The following is a 21,645-nucleotide window of genomic DNA, read 5'->3' as shown; positions in this document are numbered from 1 at the left end:
CCTTACATGGAGTGATCTGCTTCGGAATCTTAGATTAAAGGGTTATTATCATGTTTTATATGATTTCTGTAATTGTTAATTTTATTTATGTGGCACCTTATAGTAACTTCTAATAAGCTGAAAGTACAGTCCCACATAATAGCATATTATTTCTTATAACTTTAAAATGTTCGTATGCTTTAGCCTAATGACCTATGATTGGACTTTTAATATAGAGTAATAGTGTACAATATTTTGTAGCTACTCAACAGTATGTTTATGATATTATGTCAGTATCGTATGATAGTGTTAGCCTGTGTGTATTCAGAAATGTACTTTGTACAGACGGCAACAATAACATCCTCACATTTTACCATCTACCTCACCTGTAAACAATCTCTGTCTGGTAGAGAGGCAGAAGGACAATAATAATTTGGTTCAGATAAAAAAATCTAATCAAAGCCATCAAATCAGAACTGAACAATATTTTTTTTTGTTTTATTTGTGTTGAACATTGAAGTCATGTGAGTCATGAGTATCTGAAAGCAAAGTTAAAACTTTGAACATCTCTCTTGGTGAGCTGTAGAATGAAGGCAGTCTTTATAATACTCGTTCACACTGGACACAAAGAGATGGGAAAAGAACAACTTAAGGGTTTGTGTGGACACCATATAGATTAGCCCCCATCTGCATGTATAGTTATATGTGTGGATTCTGTTTGTGTCTGCTGTGCTTTTCAGTAGCAGCACCAACACGAGCCAGAGTTTGTACTGATGTTTTAGCTCAACAGATATGATCAATACAAATTTATCCATTCACAGTATGAATAAATGATAATATCCATTAATTTAAAGTAGATGATATTTGGCATTATGAGAAAAAAAAATGCACATGCTTCAGATTTCACCTGATGTTTTGGTAAACTGGACACCGGCTGACTTTGGTTGTGATTGGAAAACTCCTGATGTGCTAAATTGGCAGATCAGAAAGTGGAAAAACGAGTTCTCAGTCCTGAAGTAGAAAGTTGTACTTCCCAAAGTCAGACTCATCAGGCATGACGAGCATGTCTTCTCTAGCTTTGGCCAACTTATGTTGCAGGAAATCCCGTCTCTCTTTCCACTCCTGCAGCTCCTCCACACTGTGGGCGTAGTCACAGCTCACACCATCAGGGCAGCCACCATCCAACCTGCCAATAATTAACTCATTTTACATTTGTAGTTTGAATGTGACAAAGTGTGCATGGTACAATATGTTTAGTGTTAACTATGTGAAGTCACAGTGTTTGTCTTGAATAAGAGGATTCAGATGCTGCAGTACTGATTACTTGCTGCTTAACAGGGAAGACACAACACACAATTGATCTCAAGTGAATTCTCATGTGTATATCATTTTCAATACTCTTCCCTGGGAATGCTCACACTTTCCTACACAAGTTGTATCCTTTAACCGTCCTTGACTCTCTCTTGATCTATGATTCACTCACTTTACGTTTTTTTTTTCCAAAGGACGACACATAAAGGAAATACTTGCCCACAGTCTAATCTCTCATTGCTTCACTCCCTTCCTAAGTTCTCAGCAGTCCCTGTAGTAAAAAACCCAGTTTTATCTAAAACCAGCTTCTAACATTTGGCCTTCAGCTGGACAAACTCATTTTTCTGCTTGATGCATGAACAAACAACCAGTGTGCACAGGGTGGAACAAAAACATCAGGGATTGAATGAATGACTTTTACAATAATATCAAATGAATACAATCCATCCTTTTTGTTCTACGTAGCACTGTGGTCCTAAAGGAATGACGTTTTGTCTCATTATTGTGCATATGTTTAGAAATGACAATAGACCCAAATGTGTAGCAGCCAAACCAGAGTGTTTTTAGTTAAAGAATAGTACTTAAAGAAGAGTTTCCTCACTCTCCCTGGGTTTAAGTTTCACCTCCAACCACAAACAACAGCGATGTCACACTGTAATAATGAATCCTGGAGTACACGTGTACATCACTGCAGCAAGAGGAGATGTTAAACCACTGGAGCTCAGCAAAATTAACTGATTATCCAGAAGTGTTGAGTCACTCTAAGTTTCGAGATCAAGGTTTCTCTATCCGGCCTCGTGATTGAAGCAGTCTGGCATGGAATTTTCAGAGTTCATTACTTTTCAAGTCCAAAAACTGATCCAAGAAAAGGTCTTACTTGGGACAGAGTTCGAAGCATTTGCCAGGAAAGCGGTAGCTCCACATCAGAGCCTCTTCCTCTCCTTCACAGCTAAACACTCTGTCTTTGTGTTTCTCTGACGAGATGTGCTGCTGCCACTGTCGCTCACTATTACTGTGCTTACCACACAGACGGCAGTAAAAGTCACTCTGAAAGACAAAAAAATAAATAAACAAAATACAACATGCACATTAAACAAACATTATAATTTGGTGTCAGTGCAGCTGTTGTTGATTTAAACTAAATAGCAAACATCAACCCACCATTAGTTCAGCATAGTCAGTGGGCATGGCAATGTATTTGTCTTCTGGGGCAGGTTGGCTGAGTACGGCTTCATCTGCTTGGCGTGTGTGGTTCAATGAAGCCAGCCAGAGGTTATACATCTGCTGCATATCAAACACTACAGGCACAAAGACAAACCTGTCACCTTTGTGAAAATATCCAGAGACTATAGGTGTCTTCTGATTAATGAGACCAAATAAGACTAAGAGCACTGCAAGGTAAAATTTCCACACTCCATATTTTACATACAGTTATAATAACGTACATTCATTATTCTTCATATACATCCACATCTCCTTCTCCTCCTGGCTGTGAGCAAAGGTGCAGTTTCCATGGTAGTTACATTTCTTTTTGTCTAACATTTGGGTGCATATCTGCAAGGCAAGAACTTAGTAATGTTAAACACAGATTAAACAAACATTAAAGTGGCGCCATAGTCAGCACTGAAGTGCATCATATCAGAGGACCTACATCATACTGCAGAGGGTTTTTGGTCTGTGGCAGTGGTCGAACCTGAACCCATTTACTTCTCTCCAAAGACTTGACAAGAAGAACCCTTCTGTCTTTAGTCCACCTGAAGATCATGACACAAAAAGAGGACACAAACATTCAAGTTTGACGTTTTATTTCTGTTTGTGGTTAGAAGAGCTATGTGACATACTTTACTGAGCTTTACTGAGCAAATACGGTAGGTTTATTAAAAACAATCCAACGCTGCAGATGTTATTAGACAGCAGAGCTTACAGCAGGAACATTGAAATAATTATTTTATCAGAGAGCAGTGAGTTTACAGATGTGGATAAAGCCATGTTTTGACCTAAGTACCTGTTCTGCTGCACCTTTAGTTCTGTTTTCATGGGAGACGTAGTTTGTCAAGCTATTTGTCTGAGAATCTCAAGGAGCATGCTCCACATTTTCCACAAAGAATGATCAAACAAATGCTTTCAGGGGCATTGTTCTTCAACAAAGGCTAGCCATTATGTGACTCAGGTCAACTCTGAATATGGCTTCATAGCCTGGGGGCAGAATTTCAAGGTCCCTTGCCAAGTTGAAGTAAAGTTAGTGTCTTGCCATTTGGTTATCTGAACAGTGAGACTTCACTGGAAAGCTGATGCTGAAATATAACAGTAGTCTTGAGATTGCTGTGGTATAATACTTAACATCACTGCAGAACAGACAGATCATACTGTTTGCATGTTCCAGTCATCTCTTCCATTTCTATTCGAATTACATAAAAAACATCCTTTTGCCAGCTTTTATGCACAACTTATGTAATTGAAGATACTAGTTACTAATTTCCAGGCTTGTATACGAACTATGAAAACATATTGTTTTCACTCACGCGTGTCTGGCCTTGGCAGTGCAGTACTTCAGGGCTTTGTCTGGTTCACTAATCAGACCATCCCGCCAGCACTGAGCACAAGCAAACTTCATCTTCATGTTCAGACTCTTCCCAGTTGCTCGTGCTCGTCCTCCTCCTCCAAACACATCTCCACCTTTTGGTTTGTTCCCACCACCTCCAGAAGACAACTGTTTAAAATTAAATGATAACAGTCACCTTACTTTTTCATATTTCACTTTTCATGATTACTCTCCCTCTGAGGCAGTTTCAAGTTTTTAATAAAAACTTTGTTTTCTTTACATAAAACTTGATTTTTATTTTAGTCTTAGCTGAGAATTTAATTTTTCTGAATTTATTTTCCAGTACAATACTACCTTTACCTATGACTCTGAAACATTATGGGCTTTATTTCATTCAGTTTTACAGGTGTACCTAATAAAGTGGTCAGTCAGCATTAGATCCAGTACATAATTAATACTTACAACTAACAATTTATGATAGTCATAACACCAGAAAAACAGTGAATAATTCAGCCATTCAAGACATTAAAGACGCCAGTGAGACATTGTTATACAAAATTACATAGCTGTAATAAAAAAAAAGTAAAAATACAGAAGTCGTATAATAATATTATTCTTACTTTATTCCCTTTCTGTTTGCTTGAATTTTGTCCCTGGTTTTCATAATACTTTGTGGATACTTTCACAATCTCCTCATGGCTGATACCTGTAAATAACAAACACACACACACAGAAATAAAGTTCATTGTTAGAGAGAGACCACATGCTGCTGTAGAGTGCAATACGTCTAATGCCTTAATTAAAGCACTTATGTGGCTGACTATAAAACAGATAAAACACTGAGTAGAACTGAAGGCAACTGTTAGTACTCATAAAGTAGAAATGTAAAGCAAATGTGTTTACATGTAAACCTTTTATTAACTTAAAGGTAAAAGTTTTCATACCACAGTGTAGAGATACTCCGTTACAAGTAAAGCTCCTGAATTCAAGTAAAAGTATAAAAGTATTATAAAATATACAGAAAGTATGTACATAGAAAAGTATGTCAGTAACTGTGCAGTAAAAAGCAGAATGAAAGTATCATAACTTGGAAATTCTCAAGTAAATTTTGCCATCCCATACATTTTTAATTCAACTAATGAAATTCTACTGTTCCCACTACATGTGTCTGATGCACTGGACCTGTGTGTTGCTGCACCCTCCAGGTTTTCAGCTCTATGCAGGAGTGGGCGAAGTGGCAGTTGTCCCCTCTCTGGCAGCCATACCGGATTTCTTGGCGGCACAAATCCAACTGGCACATGACGCTGAGTGGACGAACCTTTTTGTAGGTCACATTGTGGGCACTCACCACAAACACCAAGCACCTAACAAAGTGTGTTTAAGATCGAGAGAGAGGCACAGGAGTTAAAGAGGTAGTGAAATGAGCAAGGAGAGGACAAGATAAGGCACAGACACACATGTTGCACATACACTCACTTATTAGCATCAAATGTGTGGCAAGCATCCAAGTTATTGCAGATGGTGGGATCATCTCTGCAGCGCTTACTGATGATTGTAGGTTTATTATCAAAGCACTCCTAGAGAGGCAGAAGGACACAAATACGAAGACAGGAGAAATAAAAAATAATAAATAATAAATAAAAAAAATAAAAATAACAGAGCAGAAAGGAACAAAACAAGACAAAACAGAAACATAAGCACAGATATCAATAAATATCAGTATATTAACTAATCAAGAGACAGAAATGAATGAAGTAGAAATGTAGTATTTTATTATTCCAATTTTGTAAAATAATAATATAAATTGTATAAACTAACCTGACAGAGAAACACGAACGCGCCCTTGTGTTCCTGTAAAAGGTGAATGATGCTGTTTACAGGGTCTGATTCAAACAGCAGGTTCCGGTTGAGTGTCCCCTTCCTCTCTTCTGTCCAAACATCTATCTCCAACTGGTTGTAGGCAAATGTACATTTTTCTCCGTACTTACACAGGCCTAAATCCCCAGACTTCAGCAGCTCTGGACATGAGAGAAACATTATTTTCCACTTTAACTGCACGTTTCAATAGTGAGTTGTTTAAACTACACTTAAATGTAAAAAAGTGAACAAATAAGCACACAGAGCTGGACGCTCCCTCTTCTGCAGCCTGTCATCAGATTATTAATTATCATTTCCCTCGAGAACAGACCCACAGTCTAGTCAGGCTATAAGATACAAAGAGAAATGTGCAACCTTGACATTAAGTGCGATATCCGAAGACATGAACTCCTCTTCACATCACAGACATCTGTAAAATTAATTCTCTTGTCCAACAACATAAAACATCCACAAGCATTTCTGCCTCACGGTCAAGTCAGACATCAACACAGCCTATTCTATTCATTTTCATTTTTATATTATTAGTTTTTAAGATAAGATAGGACAGGAGTAGTGTTTTGTTTTTTAGCACTTTTCATTATTAAATACACTGTTTCTATCTTAGGATTTAGATGAAATAGTTGAACTTTCATATCCTTACCCCTGCAGAGTACAAACGGCCCCTTGAAGGACATATTGACAGGCATTGGTCGCACCCTGGTCCACTCTGAATAAACATCTTTTCGTCTACATAACAGAATGTCTCGTTTACAGGTGTGCGGCAGATCTGGCTTGTGAACGTATGTATATATTCCTTGACCTGAAAAACAAATATTACACATCAGGACATAATAAAGGACATTAATCTACCTAGATAGTAAAACTATCATCAGCTACATCCCTACATCCCAGTCAGTCTGAGTCGGGATGGGATGTGAATGTACCTTCGCGAGGGAAACAGGCAGAGCAGGCCTGCAGGAACTCATGGGTGGAGGACAAGGCGTTCGAGGCTGCGAGCGGTGCTTGGTTATTTTTCTCCTTTGTTGCCACAATAAGAATTAGATTTCAGTCAATGTTAACAAAAAACAGAAAAAAGATCAGGTAACACAATACAGATAAGTCTTACTTTGTAATTATTCTTTGCAGATCGTATTACTGGAGCTGCAGCACTGTATGAACCTGGGAAAGCTGTGGAGCAATGCCAGAAAACAAATTACACACCATCAACCACATACAAGTAATGTGTCAAACAGTTTTCTAAAGTATATTAAAAATTATTTCAACTTTTTCCTATAGTACCAATAAATAAAATATATCAGGGGAAAAGGGAAAATTGTAGAAGGAACATAAAATTGTAAGATCAAACAGGGAAAGGGAAAGTTTGCTGGCATGGAGGAAATTATCTTAGTTTTGTAAATGTTTTGTAATTGTTGCCAAAGACGAGGACACACTTACTTATTAGAGCCTCTACAAACCCGTGACACTCATGTTTCCTTTACAAGAGGTCTCACAAGGTCACAAAGCAAAAAACGTGAGAACCACTGCTGTGAAACCCATCTAGTTAATTTTAACATCTGTTTTAGCTGGTATGACGTCTTCTGCTTTCCTATAATACAAAAAATATCAAATAAATCACAATCACCAGCTGAACTGAAGTCAGAGAGCGAGCCTAGACCTGTTCTCCCGATAGAAACTGCTGACAAAGCTGCTCCAACACACTTCACAGAGGGAAACGAGTCCAGGGCATCAAGGGAGTCAAGCTGGTCCAGAGCTGTCACACCAATTTTAAGGGCATCACCACCAAGACCACCTGCATTAGAGACCATCTCCACAGGATCCAGCTCATCTAGCAAATCATCAAGGGACTTTTCCCCTGTCTCCAATTCTGTTTTGGATTCATTCACTTTTTTAGCAGCAGCAGCAGCAGCAGCACTTGGAGTTGTATCTAAGAAGTCATCCAGAGAATCAAGGCCATCCAGGGTATCCATCGCTGTGGAGGTCAGACCCAAATCTGGAGCACGTGCTTCGCCCCTAATTCCAGTAGAGAAGTTGTCTAAGGCATTGAGACCCTGAGAGATCAAGAGGTCCAGAGAATCCAGTTTTGAGGTGCCACCCGAAAAAGAGTCCAAACAGTTGAGCTGGCTCACAGATGAGTTGAAGAAGGCAGGGGGTAGCTGTGGTGTTGGAGCAGGCAGGACAGAGGAAACTGTGTGTGTAGACGTGCTGCTAGGGACCAAGAAGGCTGCCGGGATTTGGGTCTGGAAACATGGAGAAAGAGAACTGAGTGAAGATGATGAAGAGTGCCACAATACATAATATAAGTTTAGATATGAAGGTTTTGATGGATGTTGGCTCAGAGTAGCTTAGTAATATCAATCAGCATCATTTATTTGGGTATTAATTCATATTCTACTGGTCTGAACATCTTATCTATCTTAGCAAAAACCCATCAGTTTAGTTTAATCCTCTACAACTACAATAACTCTACAAGAATGAACAACACAACTGCAGATTTTAACCTCTACTGGCTCTTGCTCGGCAGGGAAGCAGTCGAGCAGGCTGTCCAAGTCGTCTCCCATCAGCTCAGAGTCGTCCAAGGTGTCCACTCTGTCAGCAACTGAGGAGACGGCAGGTTGGTGGGAGCTGGAAAGTGTAGAAGTAACGGTGGACTGAGGCGTGCTGGGAAAAATAACTGAAGAAGCAGAAAGAAATTTTTTTAGATCAAATGAAGACAGTGGAGCCACTGTACATGTTGTTGTACTGTTAATGCAGCATGATCCCGCTATCGTACCGGGTACAAGGTTACTGAGAGGATTCACCCCATTTCCTAACGGAGCACCAGACCCCTGGATGTGAGAAGGAAAAAAACATTTAGAATATTAACCAGGCACAAATAAAATCAATATCTAGAAAAATGAGTAGAAGCGAGCAAGGTGTTGTAGTAGTATTATTTTAATGTGTGGCAGCAGATGTGGAACTTACCTCAGTGGATTCAGAAGTTAAGTTTCCATTTGTAAGACCTCTCCTGATAAGCACCTCATCCTGGAAGAGACAAAGTCAAACATTATTTTTAACCACTTATTATTCAGATTACTGCAAATTCTCTGAGATGTTTCTTAACCATACAACATACAACACTTCTCTTACTACCTCTGGATGCTACTGGCCTATTGCCCATTTAATCAGGTGTTTTTTATTGCCCAAATAAACCAAACTCCTCAAATCCTCATATCTTTATATATGAGGTTATGTTTCTGTTTCTGATCACAGTATTATATCACTGTTCTACTGGACTCATCCTATCTCACCATGACCCAACTTGAATACTTTCACTTCATGTTCTAATTGAGTAAAGTCGAAATAATAATTTGACGAACCTTTGCAGCAACATAGGGTTTCCGATTTTTTAGTCCCAGGTGAATGGCCAGCTCCTGTGCCAGCTCATTCACCTGTTTGTCCTGTGACGAGTTAAAAGAAAAAGAACAAATTACTTCAGCGCACAAGGTACGATTCTGTGACATTTATTAAGCAACGTGTCCTACTTCTGTACCATGTTGAAACTGTTTATCTGCCGTTTATTTACGATCACTTTACTGTAGTAATTTTAGAGATAATAACTGAGATAACTCAAGCTAAACGCTCACAATAACAGTGCTAACATATTAGTGGAGGACAAGAATGTGTGCACAAAACCCATCCAACAGCTGACAACATACATTTCTATGCAGAGCCATGCTGTTATTGTGGCTAAAAGCAAAATGGGCTTTGCACTGAATGCTTTGCAAGGCCATGACAGAATCGATTTGTTTGGTTTGCTTTTTTAAAGAAAAAAGCTGCACTTACACCTTGTGGGTGTACAGCACAGGCTCAATGCACTCGAGTACAAAAAACTCAACATGAGGCATTTTACTTTAAGACCCAGACGCCACCAGCTGACGGAAAAGATGAGACATTTCCCTCCATTACCTTCCCTACACCCTGTCTACTCCAGGAAGCAGCGTTACTTTCATAAACTAACATTTAGCCTCTTCTGACAGCCTCCTCTTAGAAACATTTGCTTTAAATCTACTGATTCTGTGCTTCTTTTACCAGTCGAGAAATGAGCATACAGTCCGTGGTGCAGTTGTAGGCTTCCTTGTACTTCCCAAGCTCCTTCAAACAAAGTGCCTTCCTGTACAGGGCCCTGTGGCTCTCCTTACACAGTTCCAAAGCTCTGTTGCAGTCTCTCACACCCTGCTCATATTCCCCCTGGGGTAAAGAAAAGCAAAGTTAAACTAATGCACAAATAATGTACATTCAAAACAGAAACTTCAAATTATCTACTTGACTTTAATGTCCAAACAAAAGCTTAAATGACAACACTTCCAACAGGGTGCAGGTCGGTGGTATGCAGGTTTAAGCTCAGTGGCCTGATGCTGCTGATAAACACATCTCAATGATTTAGTGTCACATTCAGATCTGTACTGCTTTTAGAAGTAGCTTCATAAATCAGGTGTAAGACGTAAAAGCCTCCTTTGCTGAAAAACATAAATTTCACTATGTGGTATGTTATTAGCTGTAGGAATACACATAGCACTATGTCTTACAATACAGTTTCTGTTTTATTTTATTAGCATGAGCTGAAGATATAAATAATTTATTATTTGATTCACAGACAACTGTTCACTGTTTTTCCTTATTTGACTAAACACAGAGCGTGTGTGTGTTGTTGGCGGTAAAACTCAACGCAAATTAGTAATTTTGGCTTTTACTCAAGTTTATTATTTAAAAATAAAACATTTAAAGACTATTTTCCCCTCAATGTATCCAGAATTATTGTCACTTATTTCTCAGAAACAGCAGCTGACTGTTGCTGGTCAAATATTTTTCTCTGTATTTTCCTATTACAAGGCACTAAATAGGATATTTGTTTCTAGGAATATCTAAGTATACTTTGGCTACTCCCTAGTAGAGGCTCCAAAAAAACAGTCAGACAATCATCAAAGTTACAGAGGTTTTGTTTACACAGGCCTTGATGCTCAGTTCAGATTTAGTTTAGTCAGAGCTGAGCTTTTTGTGTTGATGGTTAACATTCATGTTTAGAAGTGACAGGAAGACCACACACTTACAGTGTGCACGTACCCTAGGACTGATATGAGAAACCACACAGCTCTTTTATGTACGCTTTGTGTTTCTCTACCCTAAGATAAATTATCTGGCAACCCTGACTCTCTGTAATGACGCTAAAATATGTTTCCAAATTACTAATTAATCGGGATCCACAGGTGACTCATGCTTAGATCAGGTTTGGGTGTGTAGAAGTGTTTGTGACAAGCCTCATTAGCCCTGGTTACAGTGATTTCACAAACACCTGTCTACAGGTATCTATGTATGTGCTGCACTGACCCTCGTTGAAACAACCTGTTACTTGTGGACTGACACCTCAGAAGCGCACAGGACCACATATCTCACCAAACTGTGGTAGGCAGCAGCCCGGTTGACATAAAGGCTTTCCACTAAAACCTCTGGGATCTGGATGTCCTCTCCTGCAGCATAGCCCGAGACATTCAGGCCTTCACTGAACTCTCTTGCAGCCGGCTCCCACTCCTTATCTCTGAACAAGGCGTTACCCTCATCCAGCAGGTTGGATACTAACTGGGTCAGGAAATCCTGAAATGAGGAAGAGAAAGAGGGGAATAAGATTTTGGTGGTGTAATCGCGAAACCTTGGATTGATGTAGTCACAACACAACACAGAGCAAAGTTTTGACTCTAGTCATGCTAGTAGCTCTGTGAGGCTGTATCTAGGTGCATCCATGTTTTGAGCTAAATGCAATTATCAGCATGCCAATATGTAACATGCAATCGTTAAGTGGGTATATTATTGAACTTGTTCCAGATGTCAGTTTAGCATGTTTGCATGCTAACAGATACTGATAATCACTAAACACAGACCACAGCTGAAACCTGAAGGCATGCTACTAGCTTTGTAGTGGAAAAATAAAATACAGGGTTTGCAGACATTTCACACTAAATGCTTCTTCAGTTCTGACTAGTGGAGAGAAACCACACAGACATAAACAGAGCAAAGTCTGAAATGCAGTTAAGTGCAGTGATGATTGCACCAACTTGTCCAGAGGTGAAACTAAACCATTAAACAAGGGCACGACACAGGAGAGCCAGTTCAGCAGTACACCTGCACCTGAAGGACAAGAGACGCCCCTCTGACAAAAGCCATGTCCACATTTTAGCCAGAGAAAACATCTGGTTTGAAAGAAAAGTGCAGCTACATCAAGCTGGAGCAACCATCACTTAACAGAGGAGGGGGTCTATGACTTATGAGCCACTTCCAATGTGGTCCTGTCATCTCTCCTAAAGCAGTTTAAAAAGAGTTATTGTACACATAACGACCGGTCTAGGTGGGACAGCAACCCACATGTGAGCAGAATAAGGCCTCAAGACCCTAAACCTTCACAGCACATCCACCCTACAGTTGCTGTTTTATATATTTCAATGTGTTTACAGAGACTCTTTCAAACAGAGGTTCACACCGAGACAGACTTGGAAGCATGATGCTGTATAGACACGCTACTTCGAACATGTATGAAACCAAGAGTGCAGAAGAAACAGACACAACACAGACAGCTGGTACCTGATATTCCTCAGGTTCTGGATAAGCCAGTGAAGACCTAGAACACAAGAAGTACATGTGCTTAGAAAAGCAGTGACACAGCTCAGTTATCAAGAATATGAGTCATTCAGGGTCAGGCCAGGTTTCAGTTTCTGACAGAGTGCCTTCAGATTAAAAAAATAATAATAATAATTATCTCACTGTATAAATGTCAGAGCTTTGCTTATCTCCTCCTTGCGTTTCTGTCTGTCGGGATCCATGTTTGTTCACTAGGAGAAAGACAAACAGATCACAGGTGGATTATTGGTTATGATGTTTGAGTTGTGTTATGTTAATAGAGTCCTCGGAATGCAGCTGATGCACGCCCACTTCCTTCATAAGTAGAAAACAACAAACAGAAACAGCCATCCTGTGAGACGCTCTGAAGGTAAATACATGTTCATTTATTTTCTGCACAAACCTCCAACATGGAGCTCTTCAACCCTGCATAAATCCTGTTTGGGTGTCATGGAATAAACTGGGACAACTTCAGACACACCTACCTGATGAAGTGAGGAAGTTCATTGAACCGAGGGACAGATTATAAAGCTGTCATGCTGGATCCGAAGTCGGGAAAAGACGGAAAACTTTTAGCAGCTGGGAGAATTAAGAAGCAAAGAGAAAGAAAACCCACCAAGGCTTCAAATGTGACTTCCCACACAGTCCCCAGCTTAACTTTCGATTCCTCGCAGCCCTCGTCCATCCATGGGCCAAATGCAAATTTCCACACTAGGCTTCTCAGCCATTTGACGAAATAGAAACTCTGCTGCCCTGAGTGCGGTCTGACAGGCGTCACTTCCTGCATTCAGATCCCACCCACAACGTCTTCTTGTGCAACTCATGCACAATTTGAACTTTTTTTGACACTAAATAACAACATAAAATAGATAAATAAACACAACTAGGCGAAAGACACTAACATAAAGTATAGCTGTCAATGCAATTAATCCAGAATCAAATAAGTTTAGTTAAATAAGACAAATATTTTTGACGGTATTGTTGTAATTGGCTGGTGTTAATGAGCTGGCATGTAAAAAGTAATTATTATACACATAATCTCATTTCTTTTTTTTTTTTATTTATGTTAATTAATGTGATATTTACCATCATGGTGATAATATTACCCGTTTACCATGCACTTTACCACCTCTGGGACACTAGCACTACGAAGAAAATGTGCTTTATAGAGTCAATCTCTGTGAAAAGTCACGCTAATATCGATGTAACAGTACGTGAACGCACCGTTGTAGTCTAATAGAACTACAAGTCCCTTGTCTCCTGGCGCCGTGTCCGTGAAGTGGTAACGTGCTGCGTTGGGGTTTGAACGTCTGGAGCGAGCGGGAGTGTGTAACTGGGTTAAATCAGCACGTCCGTGTTGAGGTAAATGGGATATTAATGTATTTATGTTCGGAGAAGGTCACGGATGACAGTTTCTCCAAATTCTCATCCGCGAATCCAAACTTTAGGTCACATTAACAGCAGTGTAGGTAGCGTTAGTTACCGGTTTACGACCGAGTGCACAGGCCGAAGAGCTTTACCAGCACGCTCTCACTCACGTTAACCTGTGCTAGCTAGCTGACAGAGATAAACAGTTTATCATCTTATAGCCACCGGACTAGGTTTGGTTTGTTTCAGGTAAACGTGTATAATGTTAATAATAAAGGTTATGATCATTTCAGTAACATCGAACCGTTACAGAGGTTGTAGGTGTGTTAGCATAACGTTAGCAGCACCTGGCTAACTGTTAATGCTAATCGGACCCAAAACAACTTTCAGGAACTGTTAATCCTAAAGTCATTAATACGTTAAAGTAATTAAATCAAATTGTTGTGTACCGGTGTTGAAGGAGCATAATATGTAGATTTGAATAGCATTACTGAATTAGTGACTGATTTCCACTAAATACTGTAACAGTATTACTAGTACTAGCTTTAGCTAGTTCAGTGTAGACAATACACAGGAGATGCAGGATTTGTCTCTAACCTCACGTTAGATTTAATCTTTAACTTCTGTATAATGTTGTCTGACATGTTCAACTTCATAAATTCAATCTGATGTACAGTATACTATGGTATAACTGCAGTTTTAGGTTGGGTTTTCACAGACAAAACATGGTCCTAGCTGGACAAAGGAGGACAGAGCTTTCCAGAATAGGTACCCTAAAGCCAGAATGGTCTATAACTGTTCAGAGTCACCTCTATTCATTGGTCAGTGTGTTTATTCTTAATCGCTATAAGTGCTCCCTGGGGGCAAAAGAAATCAGATATGTCACTGGACAACACTGGCACAAGGGACCGTATTAATCTTACAATATGTAGTTCTTCTAAAAGACACTTAAAGTTCCTAGACCTTTACACAAACCTAAGGATACTAGTGATGGCCCCTAACTGACAGACTTAACTTAACCTGTAAAACTATAACTAGCTTTGTGAATTGCACTCCCTGGAATTGAAACACCCTTTACTATAGGCTCTTCTTCCTCTTTTTGCGCTGTAATGTAGCCGCTGAATTATTACAAATTAGAATAAAAAGTAAATGTTTACATGTTTGTCCCTCAGGTGTCCTGATGGCGACAGACATTGTTGCACAGTTGGCCGACTCTCTGGCCAAGACTGGAGTAGAGGATGGAGAGCTGAGCTACAAAGGCCAGGGAAGAAAGCTGGATGATGCCCAATCAGGTGAGTGTCAGGTGTCCCTGTGCCAGGAAACTTGTTGCAAAAGAAAACACAAAGGTTTTGGTGATTGTCCCTTTTTTCTGTTTCCCCTCTCTCCAGTGGAGGACATGGTGAAGGAGATCCAGGACTTTGAGGGTTTACAGGCTCTGAGGTTGGAGGGAAACACTGTAGGTGTGGAGGCAGCACAAGCAATCGCCAAGGCCCTGGAAACAAAGAACGAGTTCAAGGTCTGGAGTGCTTTCTTTGGACCTCTTTGATCAGTATCAGTTTGAATTTATTCAGTTACCTGAATAAATAATAAGTTGGTTACCTTTATGACACTGTAACTACCAAATGTTAGGTATTTTTCTTTAATAAATAAAATCGCATGTTAAATGTCAGAACACACTCAAAACATATTATAATGTGCTTTTCAGGATTATCTCTTGGCTGACATCAACAGTGTTTGTCTTTTAATTTCTCTCATGCAGCGCTGTTATTGGAGTGACATGTTCACAGGCCGCCTACGCTCAGAGATTCCACCTGCCCTGGTAATGCAGTTGTTCTGATGTAGTATTTACCATATCAAGACACGTTTAAGCTTTCAGTCAGAACTATTTGACATATTCTGCACTTATTATATACTGTGGTATTACACACCTACAACCTGAACTACAGGTTGTTTTGGTGCATTGCTTCATATTTCCTGATATTTACTTTAGCTTTTTTTTTCTCCTTGTGTTGCAGAATTCACTTGGTGACGCTCTGATGCTGGCAGGTGCCAGGCTGACAGTTTTAGACCTCAGTGACAATGCGTTTGGACCCGATGGTGTGAAAGGCATTGAGAAGTTGCTCAAGAGCAGCGCCTGCTACACATTACAGGAGCTGCGACTCAACAACTGTGGCATGGGCATCGGCGGAGGGAAGGTAAGTTAATGACCTTCAGGAATAAAGATGGAGAAAACCACATTTATAAAAACTCTACCTAGATTCCATTGAATGAATCTCTGTTTATGAACCCATCAGATCTTAGCTGCCTCATTGACTGAGTGCCATAAAAACTCCAGTGCGGAGGGTACCCCACTCGGCCTGAAGGTGTTTGTCGCAGGAAGGAACCGACTGGAGAACGATGGAGCCACTGCCCTTGCTCAAGCCTTCCAGGTACAGTGATATGGGATCTTGCAGCACTTTGTGTAATTCATTTTAAATGGTTTCTATGTGTGCATTTTATATTTATTACTACTGTCATTGTAGACAAACTGCAGATATTTTCCGTGTAGGCAGAGTGAATGTAACAGTTAGAAATTTGTTTCCAGTTGATGGGCAGCCTAGAGGAGGTTCACATGCCCCAGAACGGCATCAATCATCCTGGTGTGACAGCCCTGGCCACAGCCATGCAGCACAACACCAGACTTCGCATCCTCAACCTCAACGACAACACGTTTACTGAGAAGGGGGCTATCGCTATGGCACAGGTAAGCAGGCATGAGAGATTAGAAACACAACTGTCAGCGCGTAGTTACAGTGCAGACGGTGACAAGTTGTTGAAATTATATATTTTTTAGGCCTCCTGTGAGTAGAACAATTTGTGTGGTAAAACACTAAAGAGGAAAAAACACTCTGCCAGACAATGCTACAGTGTTAGTGATAATTTTCCTTTTAGTTTGTGTGTGGAAATTTGAGCTGTTGTTTATGTGAAATAATGATTCATGGAGCTTTAATAGAAAATTTAAACTTTTTATATATCCATGTTGGAGTTGGATATGGACTCTTAAGTTAATCAGAGGAAATTTGTGCACTAATAAACAGCAGTCCTACTTTTACTTCTTGGCAATGTCTGTAATGTTTGTCCTTTAAAGGCCCTGAAACACCTCCGCAGCATCCAGGTGATAAACTTTGGAGACTGTCTGGTACGGCCAGCAGGGGCCCATGCTATTGCAGAAATCATATCAGAAGGACTCCCGATTCTCAAGGTGAGTAAATGGTACACTTGACTACTGGCCCAGGTCAGTAAGGATATTTTGGCCGGACTTTATTCTAAGATAAAGATTCAACCGGTAGTTTGAACATTAAGACTTTTTAGTGTTCCTGTATGTAACGCTAATTTGTATTCAAAATTATTTTTTTATTACGTTTTTATTTCAGACTTTTTGTTTGACATTTTTCTCCCCTTCAGAGTAAATCTTTTGTTACATTTAACAGGAACTCAATCTATCATTCGGAGAGATTACAGAGGAAGCTGCTCTGGCTGTGGCAAGGGCAGTAAAGGGCAAAGACCAGCTGCAGAAACTGGACTTAAATGGTATAAACTAGCAAAACAAACTTTTTGTTGTTTAAAAAAAAAAGTGTAAATATCTCCTTTAAAGTCTTTCAATGATTTTAAAGGAGTAGATGACTTAAATCTCATATGCCTCGAGTTTGTTTTTCTCCTTTTATAGCACATAATTTAGAGACGTTTCAGTCTTTTTTTGTGTTGTTTCATTTGTTTCCCCTGACTGCACTGTATAATATTATATCTTTTGGTTTTTAGGTAACTCTCTAGGAGATGATGGCTGCAAAGCTCTGAAAGATGCCATGGAATCCATGAACATGGCCGATCTTTTAGGCTCACTCAGGTAATCATGCCACAATGTGTTTACTGGGAAATGGTATACTTTCACTTTCAGGGTGTATTTTTATTTTTTGTTATTTGCACTGCTAATGGACAGGTTGATTGATGAGATCAGACAGGAGTTTCCATCAACTATGATGTTTCTGGATGACATTGTGACAAGTTTTATTGCTAACTAAGTTACACAGTTGTCTGCTGTTGACAAAACCACGACTTCTTAAAAGCTTTTGTTGAATATAAATCGACCAAGATGCTGAATTCTCACCCCAGGACAAAATTCTCATTACGTGCTGTGTTTTTAATTTGCCTCAGTGACGATGAGGGTGAGCCAGAAGATGATGACGACGAGGATGAAGATGAAGATGAGGAAGAGGATGATGACGATGAAGAGGAAGTGGATGAGGAGGAAGTAGAGGAAGAAGAAGAGGAGGAGGAGGAAGAAGAGGAAAGCAATGACAACAAGGTGATTTAAATGTCTAAGTTATATGAGAGTGATCCAGTGTTAATAATAAATTATCATTCAGCAGCACATCTTACTGAATAGGTGACACAAAGTATTGTCCAACAGCCACACCGTTGCTGTTGTGTTTAGTTGATTGTATTTTCTCTTTCCTTCCTCTCACAGGTTTCCACCCCTGCATCAGCGCCACGACCACCAGACGTGTCCTCCTTCCTCAGCTTTCCGTCCCCAGACAAACTTATTAAACTGGGGCCCCAAGAGAGCGTTTCTGATTGAACAGCAGGTAAACACAGGGAGGATTCTACAGGCCCACACACATAATTTCACATAATTTACGAGATGTGTTGAAGAACAGATTCAGACAGTTCCGCTTCTAAGTTGCAGTAAAATTAATCTTGTGTGTTTCCTTTTTCTGCATCTAGGTGGATGTGTCAGATGCTACAAAAACAGCTGAAGCCTTCCTAAAGATTGCATCTGTTTACAAAGAGGAGAACAATGACGTTAAAAATGCAGTGTTGGACAGCATTGGTACGACACTTTCACTTTAGTCAATGTTAAGCTGCTTAACTGCTTAAGTGTTAGGCCTTCCGGTGTCATGTAGTTATTTAGTCGGGGCAGTACTAAATCTGTGTCATAAACAGAGAATAATAATAAAAAAATAAAATAAAATAATAATCATAATAATAATAATAATGTATGGAGGAGCTGAGTTTTACCCTCTGTCATAGAGACACAGACAGAGGAGAGATGCTGCAGCACAAGATTTTCAGATCTGCTGACCTCACTCCCTGCTCTCTTTAAGTACTGTTAAAATGCGTCCCAGTGAGTCATTCACACTGGTGCATACGAATTTTTCATGTACATAAGCTGAGAAATGCTCTAATAAAATATTTTTTTCTCCTCACAGACACCCTTCTGAAGAAAGCCTTTTCAAATCCTACCTTCCAAGGCTACAGCTTTGTATCATCTTTATTAGTGCTGCTTGGACTGATCAAGGTGCGTTTCATCTGCACATACTCAGAGGAGTTCGCTAAGCTACAGAAATGTTTGTTTATTCACTGCCACTATACGGTTTCTCTTTGTTTCCATTCTGTCCCGTCCTCGGGCTGTTCAGAGTGAGGACAAGGTGAAGCCCGTGCTAGTGGTTCCCGGCCACCTCCAGGCTTTGGAGTATGTCGTTCGACAGGACTACTTCCCCAAAGAGAACATGGCTGTGTTGGAAGCTTTCATGTCCCGGTAAGGACATGACAAAATGATCCAATCAGGAGGCAGCTCAATGGTACAAAACACTGATTGCCATTCCATCTTCAGAAATTAAACGCATACACAGATGTTTCGACACCCAGGGCACACACAAACAGTGGTGTTCACAGTGGTGAAATGGGTTTATTAACTTTTTAACTATAGTCAAATTAAGTTAACTTATTAGAAAGATGGTCCCTCAAATAAAGTGGCACAGGCAGCCTTACATGTTGGTTTAAAGGTTGTTTATTATGCTAATGATCAAATCTTGCACCTTGTGAACAGGAATCGCCCAACGATAATTTGGTGATGTGTTTACAATTCACAGAAACAACAAGGCCCTGGAGTCATGTGAAAATGCCAAAAACAGACTCCAGTCAACACTGCAGAGAGTCCAGTCTGAGAGCTGAGGAATGTGGAGACACACACACACACACACCCACACACCCACATACACACAGACTGAACTTGGACTGATCACTGATGGATCTTTGGAAACCAACACATAAACTCAGAATTCGAAGCAAATGAAACATGAGCACTTGAGAAGAGCAGACTCCACTCAGCAGCACTTCAATGTGTCACCACTGCTCCTCACAAGTTTTTCACAGTAACACCCCTCTACATCTGGACTCGGAACTGGACTTGACTACTTTGGGTTTTGAAGAAAATGTGTTGGACTAACTGAAGTGTGTACTCGCATATCCACAGCACCAACAAGTTCATGTACCTTGTATCCTGGTGGCACGTGACTAAAGCACTAAAAAAAGACTGTTCTGGACCCAGAACAACAGCTGTTGTACATTTCTTAATTTCATATCTACACTCAGTACCTTTGTTTTGTTTTTTTAATAAAGTGCATTCAAAAATATGGTTGAATAACAGTAACATTAAATAATAAATAAATAAATATGTGTCTGCTGATAAATATCAGCCTAACACTGTACAGTACCATAGAACAATCAGAAGGGATAAAATGATTTAAATGTATTTTCTGCCTGTAATAAGGCGCCAGGTGCAAAGGTTTTGGATTGTGTTGCAAAAATAAAGCTGATTTAAGTTTTGGATGTATTTCAGTCTTAAAATTGTACAACGGCTATTGTGAACTTTGACATTGATTGGCAGTGATCACAGTGATTATAAACCAGTTTCGTGTTTTAGTGCCTGTCCCTTCGAATGATGGTCTACATGGCCACAACCCCTGTTCCAGATTCAATGTTACTATGGTAACCGTTTATCATACAACGATGTTCTGGCGATGCGTTCAAGTCATGTTGTTTAAACCATTAATATGATTGGCCACATGGAAAAACATTCATGTCAACATCCAACTTATAATAATTGTAATTTTAAACATCTGACCGTTACAAAAGGGCTTCCAAAGTTAAAGATAAGTAAAATCCATTTATAACTCCTAAATCTGATGACTATACTTAAAATGTATGCAGTGACTTGACAAGATTTGTTGTGTTTTTCACTTGAATCTCATTATAGCAATCAGAAATATAGCCAAACATAACTATTTAGCTAAATTAGGCTACTTCAGTACAGCAACACAACAGACGACCACCATCTTAGACTGCTGCAACAATGCTCTGATGTCTTTTCTTTGAGACTATTTCAACCCTTCACATTCTGACGACTTGATGTGAACGCAGCATGAGTACCTATGGTTGAGCCAACATTTATTCATAAACAGACTAGTTAGATGTATGACCCACGATTTGTTCTGTTTTTTTTTTAAATCCTCTTGCAGCATAATATGTCCTCTTTACTGTAGATTACCAAATGTATTACAGCAGTCTGCTCCCTGTGATTCAGCCTCTAACTGGACAGAAAATGTAAAGCCAAGGTGTTAATTTGCAGTGAGGGGTGCAGGGATCGGGGGTCACCACAAAAGAATTTACCAAGGCCTTGTCTCTTAGTCTATAGGACCCTGGTGTGTAAGTGCTGGATGAACTCACCAGCAGATAACTGTAGCCTGTAGCAGCATCACACAGAATCTGCCTTTAATCAATGTTCCTAAACGTTCTGCTTGACGGTAAGTTATAATTTTTATTTTAAGGTCTGTGCTTTGTTTTCAAGATTAGTTCTTTCTTGAATCAGTTTTTCACTTCATGAATTGAGACTTGCAATATTTCTAGTGCAGATTAAAAATACTGAGATGTAAATAATCTATTGTAAAAAAACTCAATACAAGCAATTTGTGAAGTATAAAATACTCACGTAGTAGATTGAAGAGTTTTAGCAACTGTTGTCTGCTGTTTGTTCAGTTCTCCACACATTTTCATGGACTCTGAAGATGAATATTCATGTTTTTCTCTCATGTTTTACTTGTACA

General features: G+C 39.6%; 2 protein-coding genes across 3 annotated transcripts; one reads left to right on the top strand and one right to left on the bottom strand.

Moving 5' to 3' along the window:
- Window positions 1-449: 449 nt before the first annotated feature.
- Window positions 450-13,109, bottom strand: zc3h7ba (zinc finger CCCH-type containing 7Ba). Of its 2 annotated transcripts, none has more exons than XM_026345669.1 (23): window positions 12,841-13,109; window positions 12,500-12,567; window positions 12,320-12,356; window positions 11,141-11,338; window positions 9,779-9,937; window positions 9,067-9,147; window positions 8,672-8,731; window positions 8,481-8,535; window positions 8,209-8,381; window positions 7,332-7,947; window positions 6,816-6,877; window positions 6,634-6,727; window positions 6,351-6,509; window positions 5,651-5,850; window positions 5,309-5,409; window positions 5,015-5,196; window positions 4,453-4,538; window positions 3,813-4,000; window positions 2,942-3,044; window positions 2,736-2,844; window positions 2,452-2,588; window positions 2,168-2,337; window positions 450-1,165 (listed from the first exon to the last, which is right to left on the bottom strand). In XM_026345669.1, exons 2-23 carry the CDS (start codon window positions 12,556-12,558, stop codon window positions 985-987), a joined length of 3,210 nt encoding a protein of 1,069 aa, XP_026201454.1. In that variant the 5' UTR covers window positions 12,559-12,567; window positions 12,841-13,109; the 3' UTR covers window positions 450-984. The 2 variants fall into 2 exon arrangements, with proteins under 2 accessions (XP_026201454.1, XP_026201464.1); XM_026345679.1 differs by having other exon boundaries at window positions 12,972-13,107.
- On the top strand, window positions 12,675-20,371 carry rangap1a (RAN GTPase activating protein 1a). Its single transcript, XM_026345851.1, is given in 17 exon segments — window positions 12,675-12,725; window positions 14,896-15,015; window positions 15,112-15,239; window positions 15,483-15,542; window positions 15,739-15,918; window positions 16,018-16,152; window positions 16,308-16,466; window positions 16,851-16,964; window positions 17,194-17,293; window positions 17,522-17,606; window positions 17,915-18,065; window positions 18,228-18,311; window positions 18,313-18,345; window positions 18,485-18,590; window positions 18,970-19,058; window positions 19,177-19,298; window positions 19,633-20,371. Coding segments are annotated over 16 exon segments (1,740 nt in total). The 5' UTR covers window positions 12,675-12,725; window positions 14,896-14,903; the 3' UTR covers window positions 19,715-20,371.
- Window positions 20,372-21,645: the final 1,274 nt, after the last annotated feature.

Source organism: Anabas testudineus, chromosome 8, assembly GCF_900324465.2.
Source record: "Anabas testudineus chromosome 8, fAnaTes1.2, whole genome shotgun sequence".
NCBI classification, from domain to species: Eukaryota; Metazoa; Chordata; class Actinopteri; order Anabantiformes; family Anabantidae; genus Anabas; species Anabas testudineus.
The sequence above is the reverse complement of the archived record's forward strand: the minus strand, read 5'-3'. Positions and strand labels throughout refer to the sequence as shown.